This window comes from Thamnophis sirtalis, unplaced genomic scaffold (genome assembly GCF_051295495.1).
Source record: "Thamnophis sirtalis isolate CommonGarterSnake01/CBP01778 unplaced genomic scaffold, rThaSir2_p1.2 scaffold_2, whole genome shotgun sequence".
In the NCBI taxonomy this organism is placed as follows: Eukaryota; Metazoa; Chordata; class Lepidosauria; order Squamata; family Natricidae; genus Thamnophis; species Thamnophis sirtalis.
In genome coordinates, this window is record NW_028261382.1 from 86,622,401 (window position 1) to 86,640,398 (window position 17,998).

The window sequence follows — 17,998 nt, forward strand, 5'->3', positions numbered from 1 at the left end:
TCTCTCTCTCACATGCGCAGACATGCGCAGGTAAGTCTTGGATGTACGGCTACAATTCATCCCAACATTTCTCTGTTGCTAAGGTGAAGCAGTTGATAAGTGGATTTGTCCACATTTTTGCAACTTCTCTTGCCACGGTTGTTAAGTGAATCGCTGCAGTTATTTTTTTTTAATCTTCAAAACAAACACAACACATAAAATCTTCCATTCTTACATACTGTAGAAAGTGTATCAGTTGGTTACAAAAGACTTTCGTGCATCTCTTCCACAGTCATCAAGCGTAATTCATATTAACTCAAGTATTTTAACTCAGAGATTTATACATGTTACCGTCATCATACCTCCATTTTCCTTTGAATATAGTCGTTTAAACGTCCTTCATCATAAAATATACCAAGATTTAATACATAACCACATACTGGCATTTCATTTACTATTTCTAAAATCCTCCAATGACACTAAATCCTTATATCCTATTCTAGCTAAACATCCATAATGTTTAATAACAAAGTTTTCTATCCCTCTTTCCAAATCAATGTTTACAATTTATATCTCATTTCCTTATATTGTGTACACACACACACATACACACACATATATGCGTGTGTGTATATGTATATATATGTATTTTGTGTCACAACCCCTGGTATGCCCAAATATGGGAGGAAGCATACTGTTTTCCTTTCTCTGTCTATCGGCTCATCTCAAGAGACCATCCAGACAGAAAGCCATTATTTTTACTGTTGCCTTTGTTACATTTGTGTTGTATTTGTGCTGATAAATAAATAAAGGGAGACTAGTATAGATCTATTTCAAGCTATTTAGCTCTCATCAGCTAGCCATACCCTTACTGGGATTTGAACCTGTGCTGTATTACATATTAGGCAGTTATATTAGCCACTAAGCTAAATACATACCTATTTCCCTGGCTCAGCTGATAAAGGAGGAGAACCTTGTGGCTTAGTGGCTAACATAATAATATAATATAATATAATATAATATAATAATATAATATAATATAATATAATAATATAATATAATATAATATAATATAATATAATATAATATAATATAATATAATATAATATAATATAATATAATATAATATAATATAATATAATATAATATAATATAATATAATTAATAATATAATATAATATAATATAATATAATATAATATAATATAATATAATATAATATAATATAATATAATATAATATAATATAATATAATATAATATAATATAATATAATATAATATAATATAATATAATATAATATAATTAATATAATATAATATAGGGATAGGGATAGGGATAGGGATATATATGTATGTATGTATGTATGTATGTATGTATGTATATATGTTATTATCATTCGCTGCAGTTATTAATTTAGTAGCAAGGTTATTCAGTGAATCTGGCTTCCCCGCTGACTTTTGGCTCATCAGACATTTGCAAAATTGACCCCTGGACACTGCAACAGTCATCTGCCAAGCGGCTGAATTTTGATCACATGAGCATGGGGGTACTGTAATGGTCATAAGTGTGAAAATTGCTCGTCACTTTTTTCAGTGCTGTTGTAAGTTTGAACGGCCATTAAACAAACTTTTGCAAGTTGAGGACTACCTATAAAGCTGATTCTAGAGAAGGCGGGGGGGGGGGGGTTAATCTTTTGCAAGGAAAAATACTCTAAATGTCTTGGGACATCCTAAAAATGAACACATGATAACAGTGTAAGCTTTCGAGAAGCAAGTAAGAAGTTACGTAGTGGGCCACCAGAGCTGCTGAAGGAGGAGAGGAAAAAGGAAGGCGGGGAAAGCAAAGATGAGGCCAATCCCCCCCCTCCCAAATGACCCTAAATGGGACACAGACATTCCCTCACTGAGTAGCTAACTAAGTAACCAGACGGAAAATGTGTGATTGGAAAAATGTAATCACGTCAAATCACTAAGAGAGTTTTTGGCAATGGGATGGAAAAACTTGAGAATTCTTGCTCAACAGGCTACAAAAATAGCAGGGAGCGGGTCAATGCATCACAGCCCACTAGAGCTCACAGAACGATGTTCTGGAGGGAAAAAGAGGGACGGAAGAATGGGGAAGATGCCACTTTGACCTCCTGAAAATAAAAATAAAAAGGCAGAGGAGCTCTAGAAAACAGGCAGGAGGTGGGCAGATCTCCAAAACGCCTGTTAAGATGTTGCCACTGTCCTCTTGCTCTCCTTGCCCCAGATGGGAAAGTTAGATCAGGATGTTAGTTAGCTGATTTGGTTCTGATTTATATCACCCAATGTTTTCCCACACCTTAAGAACTTCACCCAGCTGGAAAGGGAGCTTGCGGAAGGCCAGAGCACTGGGTTCCTCGGGGATTTCTAGGCGGTTATCAGCCATGGCAGATCTTGGTACAACTTTCAAGTCCTACATAGTCCGTCCTTTGTGGTGGCTGCAGCATTCTTCCTTCTCCAACAGCTGCGGTTGAGTGACTCAGCAGAGGCTCTTTCCCAGCCAGTGACAAACGTCATTCCTTCCCCAACGAGCCTTTTTCTAACGCTGCCTCCTTCCAAATCCACAGCTGCTGCCTTTGCCAAATCCTCAGCTCCTCCCTGCTTCTTGTTTCTATGCAGCATTATATAACAGAGGCCATTTATAAATGGACACAGCCTTACAGTATGCGCGTGGCTGCTCCTTTTAAGTCTACAGTGTGGACGGCCTAGGCTCTGGACCATGCAAAAAGCCCTTCGTTCAGAGCTCCGTGAAAAAAAGAACTTTGCACCGCTTCCTGTTTCAAATGTTTCAAAGTTCTCTTGGAGGCAGAAGACCATCATCGCCTAACACAGGGTTCCTCAACCTTGGCGACTTTAAATCCTGTGGAATCCCAGAATTCTGGGAGTTGAAGTCCACAGGGCTCAAAGTCGCCAAGGTTGAGAAACACTGAAACCGGTCTAGGAAGCATGGCTTCTCTGTTGCAGCGCCTGATCTCTGGAACAACATCCCCACAAGATTTGCTGGGTCTTCTTCCAAAAATTCTTAAAAACTTTGAATAGCAATAGCAATAGCAGTTAGACTTATATACCGCTTCATAGGGCTTTCAGCCCTCTCTAAGCGGTTTACAGAGTCAGCATATCGCCCCCCACAGTCTGGGTCCTCATTTCACCCACCTCGGAAGGATGGAAGGCTGAGTCAACCTTGAGCCGGTGAGATTAGAACCGCTGAACTGCAGATAACAGTCAGCTGAAGTGGCCTGCAGTACTGCACCCTAACCGCTGCGCCACCTCGGCTGGGCGTGGAGAGATGCTGCCTAGGGCCGTGATGGCACAGGTGGCACACGGAGCCATATCGGTGGGCAAACAAGCTCAGCGTGCGCCAGCCAACTGATTTTCGGGCCTTCTGGGGCCCGCCAGAAGTCAGCAAACGGGGCGTTTTTGGGAAGAACATTTTCACCCTCCCCAGGCTCCTAGAAAACGGATCCACTGTGACATTGCAGGCCAAAAGCAGGGGGAGTGCGGGGGGGTTCGTGCGTGCATGCGCAGGGGAGAGCACATGGAATTATGGGTGTGGGCACACACGTGCATGACCCCCCCCCGTGCTCCCCTCTTTTGGCATGCGATGGCAAAAAGGTTAACCATCTCTGGCCTAGGGAATGATCAGGTACAACTGGGGGGAACCCACAGCTACATAAAGGTAGAGGGCAGAAAGATAAGCCCAGTAAGAATCCTTCCTAATTTATCAGGCTGCGAAAAGGGATGGCGGAAGATCTGTACTTTCAGACCTAAGAGACTCTGTTTCATCTGGTTGCGTTTCCAGTATGATCTACTTAGGAAGGCTGACACAACTTCTATCTTCTGCCAAGCCTGGAGTTAAAAGTGGGTGGTGGGCAACTTGTAGGTTACACAGGGTTATTTTAGAGTTTGGAGGGGGGCGCATGGCATCTGGAGGCTGTTTTTTTCCCCTTTGGTTTATATTTTTAATTTAAAAAAAAAAGATTGGTAATTAATGGAGGGTGCTGCCCAGAGTCACAGTAGAATCGGATGGCACATAATACATAACATCAAATAGGCAGCATCTGGAGTTTTTAAGGAGGAGGGCAGCAGGTTTTGGTCTAACTTTCTGATGGTTTCAGCTACAAGGGTTTGTGTTGACAGGTGTCAAAATCTGGCCCACAGAGTGAAACGACGAGGTGAAATGATGGAATGATTCATAGGAATTATTCAAGGACAATAGTCTCAGGTGTAATTCAATGGGAAACTGGTTATGGGGCACCAGGAGTATTTTAATTATGGGCTGCATACAAACCACATGTTTTGCTACAGTTACTATCGTGAATTAAACTAGGCAAAGGGAATTATTTGATTCAAGAGGTGTGTGTGTGTGTGTGTGTATGTATGTATCAGAGGTGGGTTCCTACCAGTTCGCACCTATTCGGTAGAACCGGTTCGTCAAATCTACCGAACCGGTTAGAAGAGGTTCCACCAGTGGACCCAGAAAGCAGGCCACACCTACAGAAGGGGTTCCAAAAAATTTTGAAACACACCACTGAAACACACACACACACACACACACACACACACACACACACTCACACAGAGAAAGAGAAAGAAAGAAAGAAAGAAAGAAAGAAAGAAAGAAAGAAAGAAGTGAGAGAGAGATAAAAGAAAAAAAGGAAAAAGAGAGACAAAAGAAAGGAGAGAGAGAGAGAGAGAGAGAGAGAGAGAGAGAAAACACATGGCTGGCAAGCCACTCCCACCAGGTCACACGGGCAGCAAGCCACTCCCACAAAGGAGGCCACACCCACAGAGTAGGTTCGAAAAATGTTTGAAACCCACCACTGGTAGGTAGGTAGGTAGGTAGGTAGGTAGGTAGGTAGGTAGGTAGGTAGGTAGGTATGTATGTATGTATGTATGTATGTATGTATGTATGTATGGTGTCACATAAATACAGGAGGAGAGCCTGTGGCTTAGTGGCTAATACAACTGCCCAATATGTAATACAGCCCAGGTTCGATTCCCAGCAAGGGTATGGCTAGCTGATGAGAGCTAAATAGCTTGAAATAGATCTATACTAGTCTCCCTTTATTTATTTATCAGCACAAATGCAACACACACACAAACACACACACGTCATGACCATTTTCTACTACTCAGTCATTATTTCTTCAGTTCTTTTTCTCTCCCTAAATAGAGAACTTTTTTCTAGCTTGAAAAAAAAAACCCATAAAAGAAGAAATAGGGGAAGATTCCACATTGCCTTTGATCACAACCTTCCATTCAATTTCAGGTTGTTTTTTTAAAAGCGAGCAGAGAAACTTAGAGAAAAGCCACAGGGTCACTGCTCTCACAGATAGGAGGGTACCTAGAAGGAATATTCCTGAATCGTGATTTTTTTAAAATTATAAATAAACAAGGCACTAGAATGACCAGACACCATCTGCAAACTCGTCATTCAGGGTGAGCCTGTGTCTCATGTACATCTATGAGCCTTGGATGGAAAATCAGATTCCATCCCTTCCCTAATTCTTTCCAGGGGCTAAATATATCTGCTTTCTGTTTGCCCAGCCTTTAATGCATGTGACTGCTACACCCACATACCACAACATCTCTGCATTGCAGTTTCCTGTGAAACGGCAGGAACAGGGAAAACCCACGAGAACAAAACAAAGCTGCAGCCCAAGGCATAGAACCAAGAAGGGCAGTGAGGAAGTGCAACATGTCCATGCCTAAGATAGTATTTCTTTAAAGTTTGGCTCTGGCACTGTCTTGGATGATCAGAACAGTGGTGAGTTTCAAAAATGTTTAGAACCTCTTCTGTAGGTGTGGCCTGCTTTGTGGGAGTGGCTTGACGGCCATGTGACTGGGTGGGAGTGGCTTGCCAGCCGTGTGACTGGGTGGGAGTGGCTTGCCAGCTATGTGACTGGGTGGGAGTGGCTTGGCAGCCATGTGACTGGGTAGGCGTGGCCAACTTGTAAAATGTGGTGAAACTCACTTAACAACGCTCTTGCTTAGCAATCAAAATGTTGGCTCGGAAACTCTGGCATTTGAAGCACGCAAGTCTTAAAGCTGTCAAGACCCTTGCAACCTTTAGGAAAAAAAAACCCAGGGGTGTTCAAACTTGACAGCTTTAAGACTTGTGGACTTCAACTCCCAGAATTCCTCCTCCAGTCATGTTGGCTCAGGAACTCTGGCATTTGAAGCATGCAAGTCTTAAAGCTGTCAAGTTACAAGACCCTTGCACCCCTAACCCTTTAGAAAAAAAACTCCAGGGGTGTTCAAAGTTGACAGCTTTAAGACTTTAAGGTTTAGATAGGACTCTTGGAGGCAGGCGGGGCAATTGGTGAGCCAGACAATCAGTGAGCGGCGGGCGGAGCAAACATGGTGCGGATGGGCGGGGGGAGGGAGCTGCAACCGGTTCTAAATGACACTGTAGATTTGTGGAATCTCTTCTATAGAAGAGATTAGAACTGGCAGGAACCCACCCCTGGATCAGAAGTACAAAAGAACCTCAAATGAATGACAGCACTGATGGCCAATCTCTGATGAGAGACATGGTTAAAAAAAGAAGACCATGTCTTCTTGACTTCTTTCGGTTCCTGATGGGAAATGGAAACAGGGGCTCTTTTGCGGGGTTTTTCTTTCTTTCTTAATGGTAGAAGGTGGAAAAGGCATGAATGGGAAACCCTGAATGAAAAATGCCTCAAGATGCTGGTGCACAATTTGTGCAGGGTTGACCAGAGCCTGCCCACCCCATATAAAATGCGGAGAGAACTTGATTAGCTTGATGAGAACAAACTCCTTACCTGTACAAACACAAAGTACCATAATTGATGGATATTCCAGTAGTAGCCCAATCCAAATAAGGCAGTAAATAAACCACTGAGCAACATGCCTCCGGAAAGGTAATAGCGCAGAGGAAGACGCTCACCGAAAATCCCGCTGTGGGAAAATAGAATAGACAGGTTGTTAAATCACAATTGGTTATCACAGTTCCCCATCAGTGCAAAATTGTAGAATCCTGGAGCTGGAGGAGGTTTGAAAGTCATCAAACCTTAGCTATGTGGAGTTGGGGTTGACGTTTCATGCAATGCCATGATTTATTTTATTAACTAGGTTTGTTGAAAAGCTATAGAGACTTGGTTCTGATGTTATTGTAAGCAGCATTGTCTTACCATCCAAAAAAGTTGGCTTCTCATATTACACCAGTGTTTCTCAACCTTGGCTACTTGAAGATGTCTGGACTTCAACTCCCAGAATTCCCCAGCCAGCATTTGCTGGCTGGGGAATTCTGGGAGTTGAAGTCCAGACATCTTCAAGTGGCCAAGGTTGAGAAACACTGTATTACACTATAAGACACTGCATGATTCATCTGATCTTGGCTAAGTGTGACGTAAGGACTGAGATACTTTGACTTCAAGATTCGGATTTTGAACTAGGGGGGGAATATACAATTTTCAATTGTGTCATCTTCAGAAATGTGAATCCAGTCATCTAGGCCTTGTTAGACTGTCGTTGTCTCTCCGCTCCTATGTTTTGTCTCAGGCAATTGTTAGCCACAATGATATTGTTTCTGCAGGCAGATGCTTGTTACGCCACATCAACAAGCAGATTTGTTTAAACCCCTCAAGGACATGCCCTCACTTAACCTGCGCGTCCTTTCTGTGTCAAAGCTAAAAGCCAAATTGCTTTGCCTTTGGGATTAAGGAATTGGCCTTGTACACACTTTAAAATGGAGTGAAGGGAGGGAGGGAGGGAGGGAGGGAGGGAGGGAGGAAGGAAAGGAAGGAAGGAAGGAAGGAAGGAAGGAAGGACTCAAAGACAAAATGAAGATTAAAAAAACACAACACAATTTGAATTGCAGTTGATGAGAAGGAAACTGGATTTATTGTACACGATGCAGGCCTTCCATCTCTAAGCCAAACAACTTTCTCTTTCATCAGCCTACACAATTCTGACGTATCAATAGCCTTCCAAATACCCTACGAAGCTCTTTAATAACCACTTAGGCGACCAAAGGGTCTGTTTAGTTCTCAGTAAACAGAATCTATCATCTTAACAAGAGTCCTGTTGACATTTCAGGCTCTCCATTAGCCGATTTCTTATCTGCCTGGCATTGTAACACCAGTGAAGGGAATTTTCTATTTCTGAATGTTCTACTTTCCTGCAAGGTGGATAAGTGGGTTGATTGCTCTGAACGTGGCCCACAGTTGTCATGTAATCAAATATTATAGATATGTCCTAAAGGACCTCCTTAGATCACAGGATGTTTTCATCAACCATCAACTTGAGCCACCAAGTCAAGGTGCCAAGTTGCTGACGCTCTCCATGACAAATTGTTGAAGCAATTGATTATGGAAAGGCTCTATCAGTAAAAGTCAACCAAGAACAAACCTTAATGACAAATGACGCCAAAAGAAACAGTGAAACTATCGGTAACGAACCGCCTTGCCAAAGCAAAGTCCAATACAAATGTCTTTATGAAGGAAAACACCACCCTAAGCACAGAGGCTCCAGACCAGCGTTTCTCAACCATGGCAACTTTAAGACGGCTAAGCTTCAACTCCCAGAATTCCCAGCCAACAGAAGGGACTCTGTTTTTCCACACTGATTCTAATTGCAGAGGGGAACCAGATGTCCAATGAGGTCTGCAGTGGAAACCTGAGACGTACGGTGAATGGTGCCGGTGGAAACTTTATTTTTCTTATTCTTATTTCACCACTTGAGAGACCGCCTCCTGCCAATTACCTCCTCACGACCTATTAGATCACACAGATTAGGCCTCCTCCGAGTTCCATCCGCCAGTCAGTGTCGACTGGCAACTACGCGGAGGAGAGCCTTCTCTGTGGCAGCTCTGACCCTATGGAACGAACTCCCCGTGGAGATTCGTACCCTCACCACCATCCAGACCTTTCGCACAGCCCTCAAGATCTGGCTATCCCGTCAGGCCTGGGGATAAAGATTGTAATCCGTCCCCACCCGAATGATGAATGAATGTTGTGTTCTATTTTAATTTATGTATTGTTTATGTCTTATTGTTTTGTATTCCCCTCCCTATAAATTGTAAGCCGCCCTGAGTCCCCTCAGGGAAAAGGGCGGCCTATAAATAATAAACCTTAAACCTTAAACCTTAAACCTTATTTCAGATCTTGCTTCCTTGGTCTTCCTACTCCTTACTGCTTTTCCCGGCACTGCAGAGCATTAGCTCCCCTAAAATACATACCTGATATACATCCCAATTGCATAAGCAACCAAGAACGCATTGTCCAGGGCTCCAAACAGTTCCTTGTAGTTATCCTGATCTGGGAAAAGAAAAACACAACGTGCTTTGAAGGCCTTTTATCAAACAGCAAAAGAAGCAAGTTATAGTTTCCAGAACTTAAATAGGTACTATTTTTTTTTGAGGGGGGAGAACCCTGGGAACAAGGCTTGCCTCCCAAAGCATTGGGGAGAAGATGGGCTAGACTTCCCATGATGAAATGCATCCATAAAAAGCCCATCTGGTCCTTAGCTTTGTCCTCTAACGTTTTAAATAGATTGATTTGCACCTGATTTCCCCCACTCTGGATTCAACAATAAACACTTTGCTACAGAGGTGGGTTCCTACCAGTTCGCACCTATTCGCTAGAACCGGTTCGTCAAATCTACCGAACCGGTTAGAAGAGGTTCCACCAGTGGACCCGGAAAGCAGGCCACACCTACAGAAGAGGTTCCAAACTTTTTTGAAACCCACCACTGGTCCTTGGATATGATTATTCTACACTATCATGCTCATATTTATAAAACTCAGTGCCTCTGTGAAAAGTAAGGATGACTACTGCGTTTGTGGTGCAATCAGAACATTGCGTGTGTTGAAGTTGTTTTAACGCAAACCAAAGATGCCTTTTAGAAAACAAGTTTACATCATATTCTTATGCAGGCCAGGGCTGTGTGTGAGGTAATTTAAGGTGGTTCTGACAAGTGTCGTCGGCATCTTCATATCCGGTCACATGGGTGGCAAGCCACTCCCATCCGGTCACATGGGTGGCAAGCCACTCCCACAAAGGAGGTCACACCCACAGAGTAGGTTCGAACAATTTTTGAAACCCACCACTGCTTTGCTACCAAAAGACATTCGCTCAATCACCAACCTTTTTAGTTAAAAAGGATTAGAAGACGAGGAGCCCTTTTTAACATTGCCAGGGCTTTTGGCTTTATGGGATTTGTTTTCTGATTCCGCATGATTACAGTATTTCTTGGTTGGATGAAAACTAATAATCAATCCTCCCTTCAAATCCTGTACAAGATTAAAGCGGAGTCCAAATTGATGAGACTGACTCAAGGCCATTGCTTCTAAAGTGATGAGTGAGTAGCAGCTTCAGATTAGAATATCTATTTGAAATTGTTATGGCCTTTGCAGGTAACAATTTCTCCCATTTTGGCCTAAAAACTCTGTGAAGCTACTCGAATTGCTGAAAGAGGTTAGGATAGTACAAAATTAAATACTTGCTAATTCCCAGCCCTCCAAAGTCAAGGACACTTCAGATCAGTGGTCACCAACCAGTGGTTTGCAGACTACTGATGGTCCACGAGAACATTTTGGTGGTCCGCAGAAAAATTATTTGCATTTTTTATATTGCACTAAATACTGCTTATCTTTTTTTAAAAAACAAAATCATATTAGGGGTCCATGGGATTTAAAATTATGAATTTAGGGGTCCCTGAGGTCCGAAAGGTTGGTGACCCCCTGCTTTAGATGGCTTTCAACAATATTTTAACGAAGTCAAGATTCAGATCAGTCATTGCATCAGAATACTTGCAAGGATGGACTCTAGTGGATCGGTGCTTAAGGTGGTGATAAAGGCTGCCATAAACCAGCAGTCTGACTTCTGAAAAGGATCTCTGCTACAGCCCAAAAGTAGAGAAGAGTGCTCTACATGGGGCTGCCCTTGAAGAGTATCCGGCGACTTCAGCTGGTCCAGAATGCGGCCGCGCGAGTGATCGTGGGTGCACCTCGTTTCACCCACGTAACACCTATCCTCCGCGAGCTGCACTGGCTACCTGTTGCTCTCCGGGTGCGCTTCAAGGTGCTACTTGTCACCTACAAAGCCTTTCATGATATTGGACCTGGGTACTTGAGAGACCGCCTACTGCCAATTACCTCCACTAGACCGATCAGATCGCATAGATTAGGCCTCCTCCGAATTCCATCAACGAGCCAATGTCATCTGGCAACTACCCGGAGGAGAGCCTTCTCGGTGGCTGCTCCGACCCTCTGGAACGAACTCCCCGTGGAGATTCGCACCCTCACCACCCTCCAGACCTTCCGCACTGCCCTTAAAATCTGGCTGTCCCAGCAGGCCTGGGGCTAAAGACCCTAACCCCACCCGAATGGTATGATTGTTGTGTTCTCTTTTAACAATGTATTGTTTTATGTTTATAACTTGTTTTGTCCTCCCCTTCCCCTGACTTGTGAGCCGCCCTGAGTCCCCTCAGGGAAAAGGGCGGCATACAAATAAATAAACTATAAACTATAGAGAAAAAGCCTCCAATTTTTCAGACAGGGAGAAGAGCTTTGGAAAGCTAGATTCCCCCACCAAGGAAGAACAGGGCTCCCATTCCTTCCCACCATAGCTGGAAATGCCAGGACTGCAGGAATGACGAAACGATGCTCTCCCTTAAGTAGCAAATCCTCCCCATTTCACAGTACTTTAGTCCTCAGTTATCCAGCCTTCTTGTCCTGTCGCAATCTGATGAATCCAAAACGATTGTGGGTTTGGTGGGAAACAGATATCAAGAAGAGCTTACCGAAGGGCTTCCAATCACACCACGTGGTGCTGTTGGACGCATTGTTTGGCCTCGATCCCAGTGAAGAACAGTTAAAATGCAGTTCGCTCTGATCAAAGAAAGGACAGAGAGCAGATCATCAGCACCGACACTGAATTTTAGGAGTGCAAAAAGGGCAAACCTGTTAACTGAGCCAAGGTGGCGCAGTGGTTAAAAGCAGCACTGCAGGCTACTGCTAGATCAGCAGGTCAGCGGTTCAAATCTCACCGGCTCAGGGTTGACTCAGCCTTCCATCCTTCCGAGGTGGGTAAAATGAGGACCCAGATTGTTGGGGGCAATATGCTGACTCTCTGTAAACCGCTTAGAGAGGCCTGAAAGGCCTATGAAGCGGTATATAAGTCTACTGCTATTGCTATTGCTATTAACAATAATTTTGGGAACTGAAAGGAAACAGGGGAGGCAATAGGCATTGTAAACTGCTATTTCCTAGGAAGCAGCACTTCCTCTAGTCCAGGGTTTCTCGGCAATTTTAAGATCGCAATAGCAATAGCAGTTAGACTTATATACCGCTTCATAGGGCTTTCAGCCCTCTCTAAGCGGTTTACAGAGTCAGCATATTGCCCCCAGCAACAATCCGGGTCCTCATTTTACCCACCTCGGAAGGATGGAAGGCTGAGTCAACCTTGAGTCTAGTGAGATTTGAACTACAGAACTGCAGTCAGCTGAAGTAGCCTGCAGTGCTGCATTTAACCACTGCGCCACCTCGGCTCTGTGTGGACTTCAACTCCCAGAATTCCCTAGCCAACATGCTCTATCCAGGGGGTGTCAAACTGGCGACCCCGCAGGCTGGATGCGTCACGCCCAGGCCACGCCCATCCCATCTCCATGAATGGGGAAAACGCTGGGAAACATCACGTGACAGCAATGTGACACCATGAGTTTGACACCCGGGCAGTCTATTCCATGGAGATTGTTGACAAATATAGTAAAGGTCTTGATCTGAATAGCTAATGAGTCTCTCGTCCGCCCTGGGTTTGACTTATACCTACCTTTACGATGCTAATGGGTTTCCGTGAGAGATGAAAAGTGGTGTAGCACAGGAAGGTTAGCACCAGAATTAATCCCCGGTACCTATGAAAAATATACAACAGGAGGATGAGAGGAACATTACAGGAGGAGGTTAAATCAGTGACTACTTTATAGCAGGGCTGCCTCAATTCACAGGAGTGTTGTAGGACTTTAACTGCCAAGTCTTAACACTTAATGGAACAGAAGTGAGAGTAAGTACTAAATATTTGTTTTCATCTTATTACCCAGTTCTTTGTCCTGACTCCACCCACTTTTTTAGAGCCTGGTCTTCCATTAAAAATTGCAGCCCCTGGTCTCTTGAATGTCGTATACCAATAAAGGACACGGCCAAGATTCCCAGGGTATCTAAGGCTTAACTCCTTAACAAAAGGCACCTGCAGGATTAAGGTTTAACCAGCTTCCTAAAGTCCTCCAATAGTGGGACAGCTTGGATCCAGATTCATGGCTGCTTTGGGTGCAGTGATGCTCTCCAAAACATCTCAGGCATCCTATGCAAGTGAAATTCTACAGCTAAAGTTACTAAAAAGCAGGGGACAAGTGATTATTTTTTATTCCTATTGGGAATTGGAAATAGTTTGTATTCTATTGTATGCATCTTTGCTGCCTTGAATTAGGCTCTGAATTCTCCTTCAGTTATGCATCACAAGCAATGGTCAGAGTGCAGGAACATGCCATTTTCAAGACATCTATACTGCCAAATATTCTTGGGGAACCTTTCTAAAACTTACCAACCATTCAATCAACTCAGCATTTCAACACAGGAGAACCAACGGTCTGACTTTGCTTAAGCCAGCGCTGTATGAAATAGCAATAGCAGTAGCAGTTAGATTTATATACTGCTTCATAGGGCTTTCAGCCCTCTCTAAGCGGTTTACAGAGTCAGCATATTGCCCCCAACAACAATCCGGGTCCTCATTTTACCCACCTCGGAAGGATGGAAGGCTGAGTCAACCCTGAGCCGGTGAGATTTGAACAGCCGAACTGCAGAACTGCAGTCAGCTGAAGTAGCCTGCAGTGCTGCACTCTAACCACTGTGCCACCTCGCAATTAAGTCCACTGCTAACAACAAGAGTGATGTCCCGAATCTCTGGCTCATGCTGTCAATCTGGTCTGCCAGGCACATCCAGACTATGGATCCTTGATTCTGTCCCTTCACCCTCCCCCCCACAAAAAAATAACCCATAAATCACTTCTTTAGAATTCAACAGCCAAGGTGCATCTTTTGTTTATATATCATGTCCTGAAAAGTCTTTCCTTACACCCATTTTTTGACACAAAACAACTTATCTCAGGTTTATTTAAATCCCAACTGGTTGAAAACTAACAAGCAACATCCAGATTTTGAATTTCCTCACTTAAAGCCATCACTACAATTATTATTTTCCCTACTCAGCATCGTTGTTACTTCCCTTATTTGCAATCTTGCTATCTAGAGTGACTTCCTTGCAATGACAAAAATGTGGTAAATTTACCATAATGGAAAAATGGGCATTTTTTTTTTAAAAAAAGATTATTTTTGGAGGGTAGAAGGAATAACTAAATGTCCCTTCTTAGATGTTCTCCCTTTCCTAAGATAAGGGATCTAAAATGCTCAATCTAACTCTACAAGTAGAACTGCTCCAGAATATTTGTTGCTTTTTTGGATGGGATAGAGGTTTGCATTAAATTGCTTTCTTCTGCTGGGTTCAGATATCAGGATTGAATGAGGATCTTTCGGCTTATCCTTCCATGTGATTGAATCATGTAAACGAATGCAAAAATTGCTTGGCAAGTAAAGAGGAAAGATTACCCAGTAGGTAAGCCAATTTTCTTACAGAATGAGCAATAGAGTCGTCCCTTGTGAGGTCTTCAGTGTTCTCTGAGTTTCATAAACCAAGCTCAGAGAGCACAAAAACTCCATAATTCAACTTGAACTACCTATTCAGTATTTTCTTCCATTAGAAACTTTCCATTCTCCAAAGGAAGTCAGGTCAAGCAGACCTTCAGAGTCACATGGGGAGTGGCCGGTGGAAATTAAAGCATGTAAGGAAAGTTGACTTCAGTCTTCTGGGGGGGTGCAGAAGCAAGAGGAAGCTAACTTGGAGAAAACAAATTTCAGCGTCCTCTTGACAGCTCCTGCTTATCAACTCTTTTATCTTATCACGCAAGATAACCAAGAGACAATCTCTGAAAGGTAGACCCAGAGACGCTTCCAAATCAATTGTAAAAAAAAAATTGCGCTGAGTTATTTCTTCATCAGACAGTGCTAACAGGATCTTTTCAAGAGGAAGAACAAATGGGAAAGCAGAAATCAACTTCCTGTATTTAAATGATTCTCTGCTTGGGATCATATTACTGTTTTGTTTTATTTGGTTCTGAATAATAGGTTTTAAGATTTATTTTTTTTGAACTGCCTCGTGTTTGTTTGGTCACTGTGTGTCTAGGAACAGCTTCCGGATCTTAATATTGATCTTGATTCTTTATAGTGTTCAGTTTATTCAAAGTCAACACTGTTGAAGCAGTGGGTGACTAAAGACAGCGTTGGATTCGCTATACATTTAAGAGTGTCTCTTTTTTTCTGTATGGGAGCCATTAATCCTATTTGGTCTTCTTGGAAAATTGCAAACTTGGCTCTCTTCCTTCTTGTTACAATTGCTTTCACTTCTGCCTCAAGGCCAAATTGAGGTATTCAAAGAGATTCTGGAGAAAACACAGTTTTTAAAGACCCAGGAAAAATCTGACTCAGGGAGGATGTGGTTTTTGTACAGCGATACAGGTTGAAACCCCTCAGCCACATATACTCAGCCAGGAGGGTTAATGCCATTGCCCTGAGGATCATGGGTTGCCCTCTCCCCTTTTTGGAACAGCTTTATAGCTCCCGCTGCCTTAAGAAAGTTCAAAACATTCTTAAAGATCCATCTCATCCTGGGCACCCTTTTTTTTGAACTATTAACATCTGGCAGACGGTACAGGACAATAAAAACAAGGACAAATAGGCTGAAAAACAGAACAGTAACTATATTGAATTCTACTGTATAGTGCAAAATTGATGCAATATCAGGGGTTTTCAATTCAATTGTATGGAGTGCGAAGGTTGTGTGTTTCTGTTTGATTTTTATAGTTATAATGTACACCGAAGATGGCACTTAATTTCATTTTATGAGGTGCAATGACAATAAAGTAAACTAAGCTAAACTACCTGCACATAAGGCCTTAGAGGAGTGTTTCTCAACCTTGATGACTTTAAGTCCTGTGGACTTCAACTCCCAGAATCCCCCAGCTGGCTGTGGGGGCAAGTTGCTGACTCTGTAAACCGCTTAGAGAGAGCTGAAAGCCCTATGAAGCAGTATATAAGTCTAATTAATGAAAAGTCTAATTAATAAATGCAGACTCTCAAAACATCCACTGCAGCAGAAAGCCCTGAAGTAGCCTAATGGCTTTTTGATGTCTAGATGATGACTCAACCTGGTGCCCTCCAAAAGAATTGTTCTCCAATCCATCATCTCTAGCAATGGCCATGTTTCCTACAGATGATGGCCTTTCTCTTATTACTTCCCTGGAATGTTGGAGAAGAGTGGTGTGTTGAGGTCATCTTTTCAATAGTTCCAGGCTCAAAATTATTCCTGGTTGGTTTGGTTCCTCATCTGTTATGTACTCATACAGTATAAGCCTTGTAGGAATCTAGGTCATTATAACTGGGGCACCCTTATGACTCTGGCAGTGATTGGTGGAAACACAAACACTAACGCTCCATTCATAATTTCATAGCACGGCCAAAACTCTAGAACTTCAAAGGTTCAGCATCTTCTCTGTGCCAAGTACTTTCTTGCAGTCTTATATACTACATATCTTTGGACATGGGGGGGGGGTGGAATTGGATGGATTTGAGGCCTATTTTCCTCTCTCTTTAACTTAGAACAGTGTTTCTCAACCTTGGCTACTTGAAGATGTCTGGACTTCAACTCCCAGAATTACCCAGCCAGCGAATGCTGGCTGGGGAATTCTGGGAGTTGAAGTCCAGACATCTTCAAGTAGCCAAGGTTGAGAAACACTGCCTTAGAATATTAAGAAGTCTTGCTCATATAGCATTGCTGTTTGCATTCCATTAACTGGAGAGAAAAGGGATGCAATTGTAATGAAGAGAAAAGGCTTTTAAGGAAGTGCCTTGATTTCACACGAAGCTTTTTTTTAAAAATCCAATTGTTTGGGGATTTACAACCATATGGGAATGGTATATGTGGATGACCTTAGGAAGTAGGAGAAAGTGTTGCAGATTGGGCAACTGATTGTATAAAACATATCTCAGCTCAAAGAAGGAGAAGGGGACATGGAAAGCATTCCAGAAGGGATCCTGCCTAGTTTTCTGGAGAGTAAACGGAAAGGAGAGGAGAAGTACTTTCAGTCTTGCAAGATTCTGCTGTTGGAATCTTATAATAAAGATAAAGAGTTAGCACTCATGATCGGGCTTCTTGTTTCTACTACTTCAACACAGTCAGACAAAACAATTCGGTGCAAACCTTTAATTAGAAGAAATAAACATTCTCATGCAAACTCTGAATGTGTCGGGAAGGACTTTAAAAATCAGCTTTATACAGTACTCAGAGTTCAGTTTTTTCACAAACCGATAGAGCCATATATATTTAAACTCAATCAAACAATTTATTTCACATTTGGGAGGTCTCATCAGGACAAAGGGATGACCCTACTTATAGCGATCGTTTTGATCCATGTCTCTCTCCTAAGGTTTTATAGACAACTTGTCTTCATTCAGACGAGAAGAAAATATAGCCAGCTCATTCTGCTTATCTTGAACTTTTAAGGGGATCTGCATAAAGTAGAGAGCAGTAAGGCAGCTAAGGTTACATGCCTGTATAAACAGGCAAGAAAACTCACGTTTGCCATGTTTATCCTTGAAAGAATTGTCAAAAGTATCAATGTTCTTAAAAAACATAGAAATAATCTCTGTTGCTTTCTGTTTTAATCAGCGTCTTAGGTGAACATTTCTCTCGACTTTAGTGTCCCAAGAGGTCACGAATACATTATTACATTTTACAGAAACATTTACAGATAGGACTTTCCCACTTTGAAAAGAGATCTTCTCTCTTGCAGTAAATAGATATGTTTGAAACGGAGTATCAATTTAAACCTTCGTCTCAAATTGCCTGATAATTTGATAAGAAAA

General features: G+C 42.6%; 1 protein-coding gene across 2 annotated transcripts in view; it reads right to left on the bottom strand.

The window, feature by feature from the left end:
- SLC37A2 (solute carrier family 37 member 2) overlaps positions 1-17,998 on the bottom strand; it is a 46,736-nt gene that overhangs the window by 19,369 nt on the left and 9,369 nt on the right. For both annotated transcript variants that reach the window (XM_087706310.1, XM_087706309.1), the window contains exons 2-5: positions 12,798-12,879; positions 11,770-11,857; positions 9,206-9,284; positions 6,789-6,924 (exon numbers count right to left, since the gene is read on the bottom strand). In XM_087706310.1, the coding sequence (XP_087562436.1) occupies positions 6,789-6,924; positions 9,206-9,284; positions 11,770-11,857; positions 12,798-12,879 (385 nt within the window). The remainder of the gene's footprint in view (positions 1-6,788; positions 6,925-9,205; positions 9,285-11,769; positions 11,858-12,797; positions 12,880-17,998) is intronic.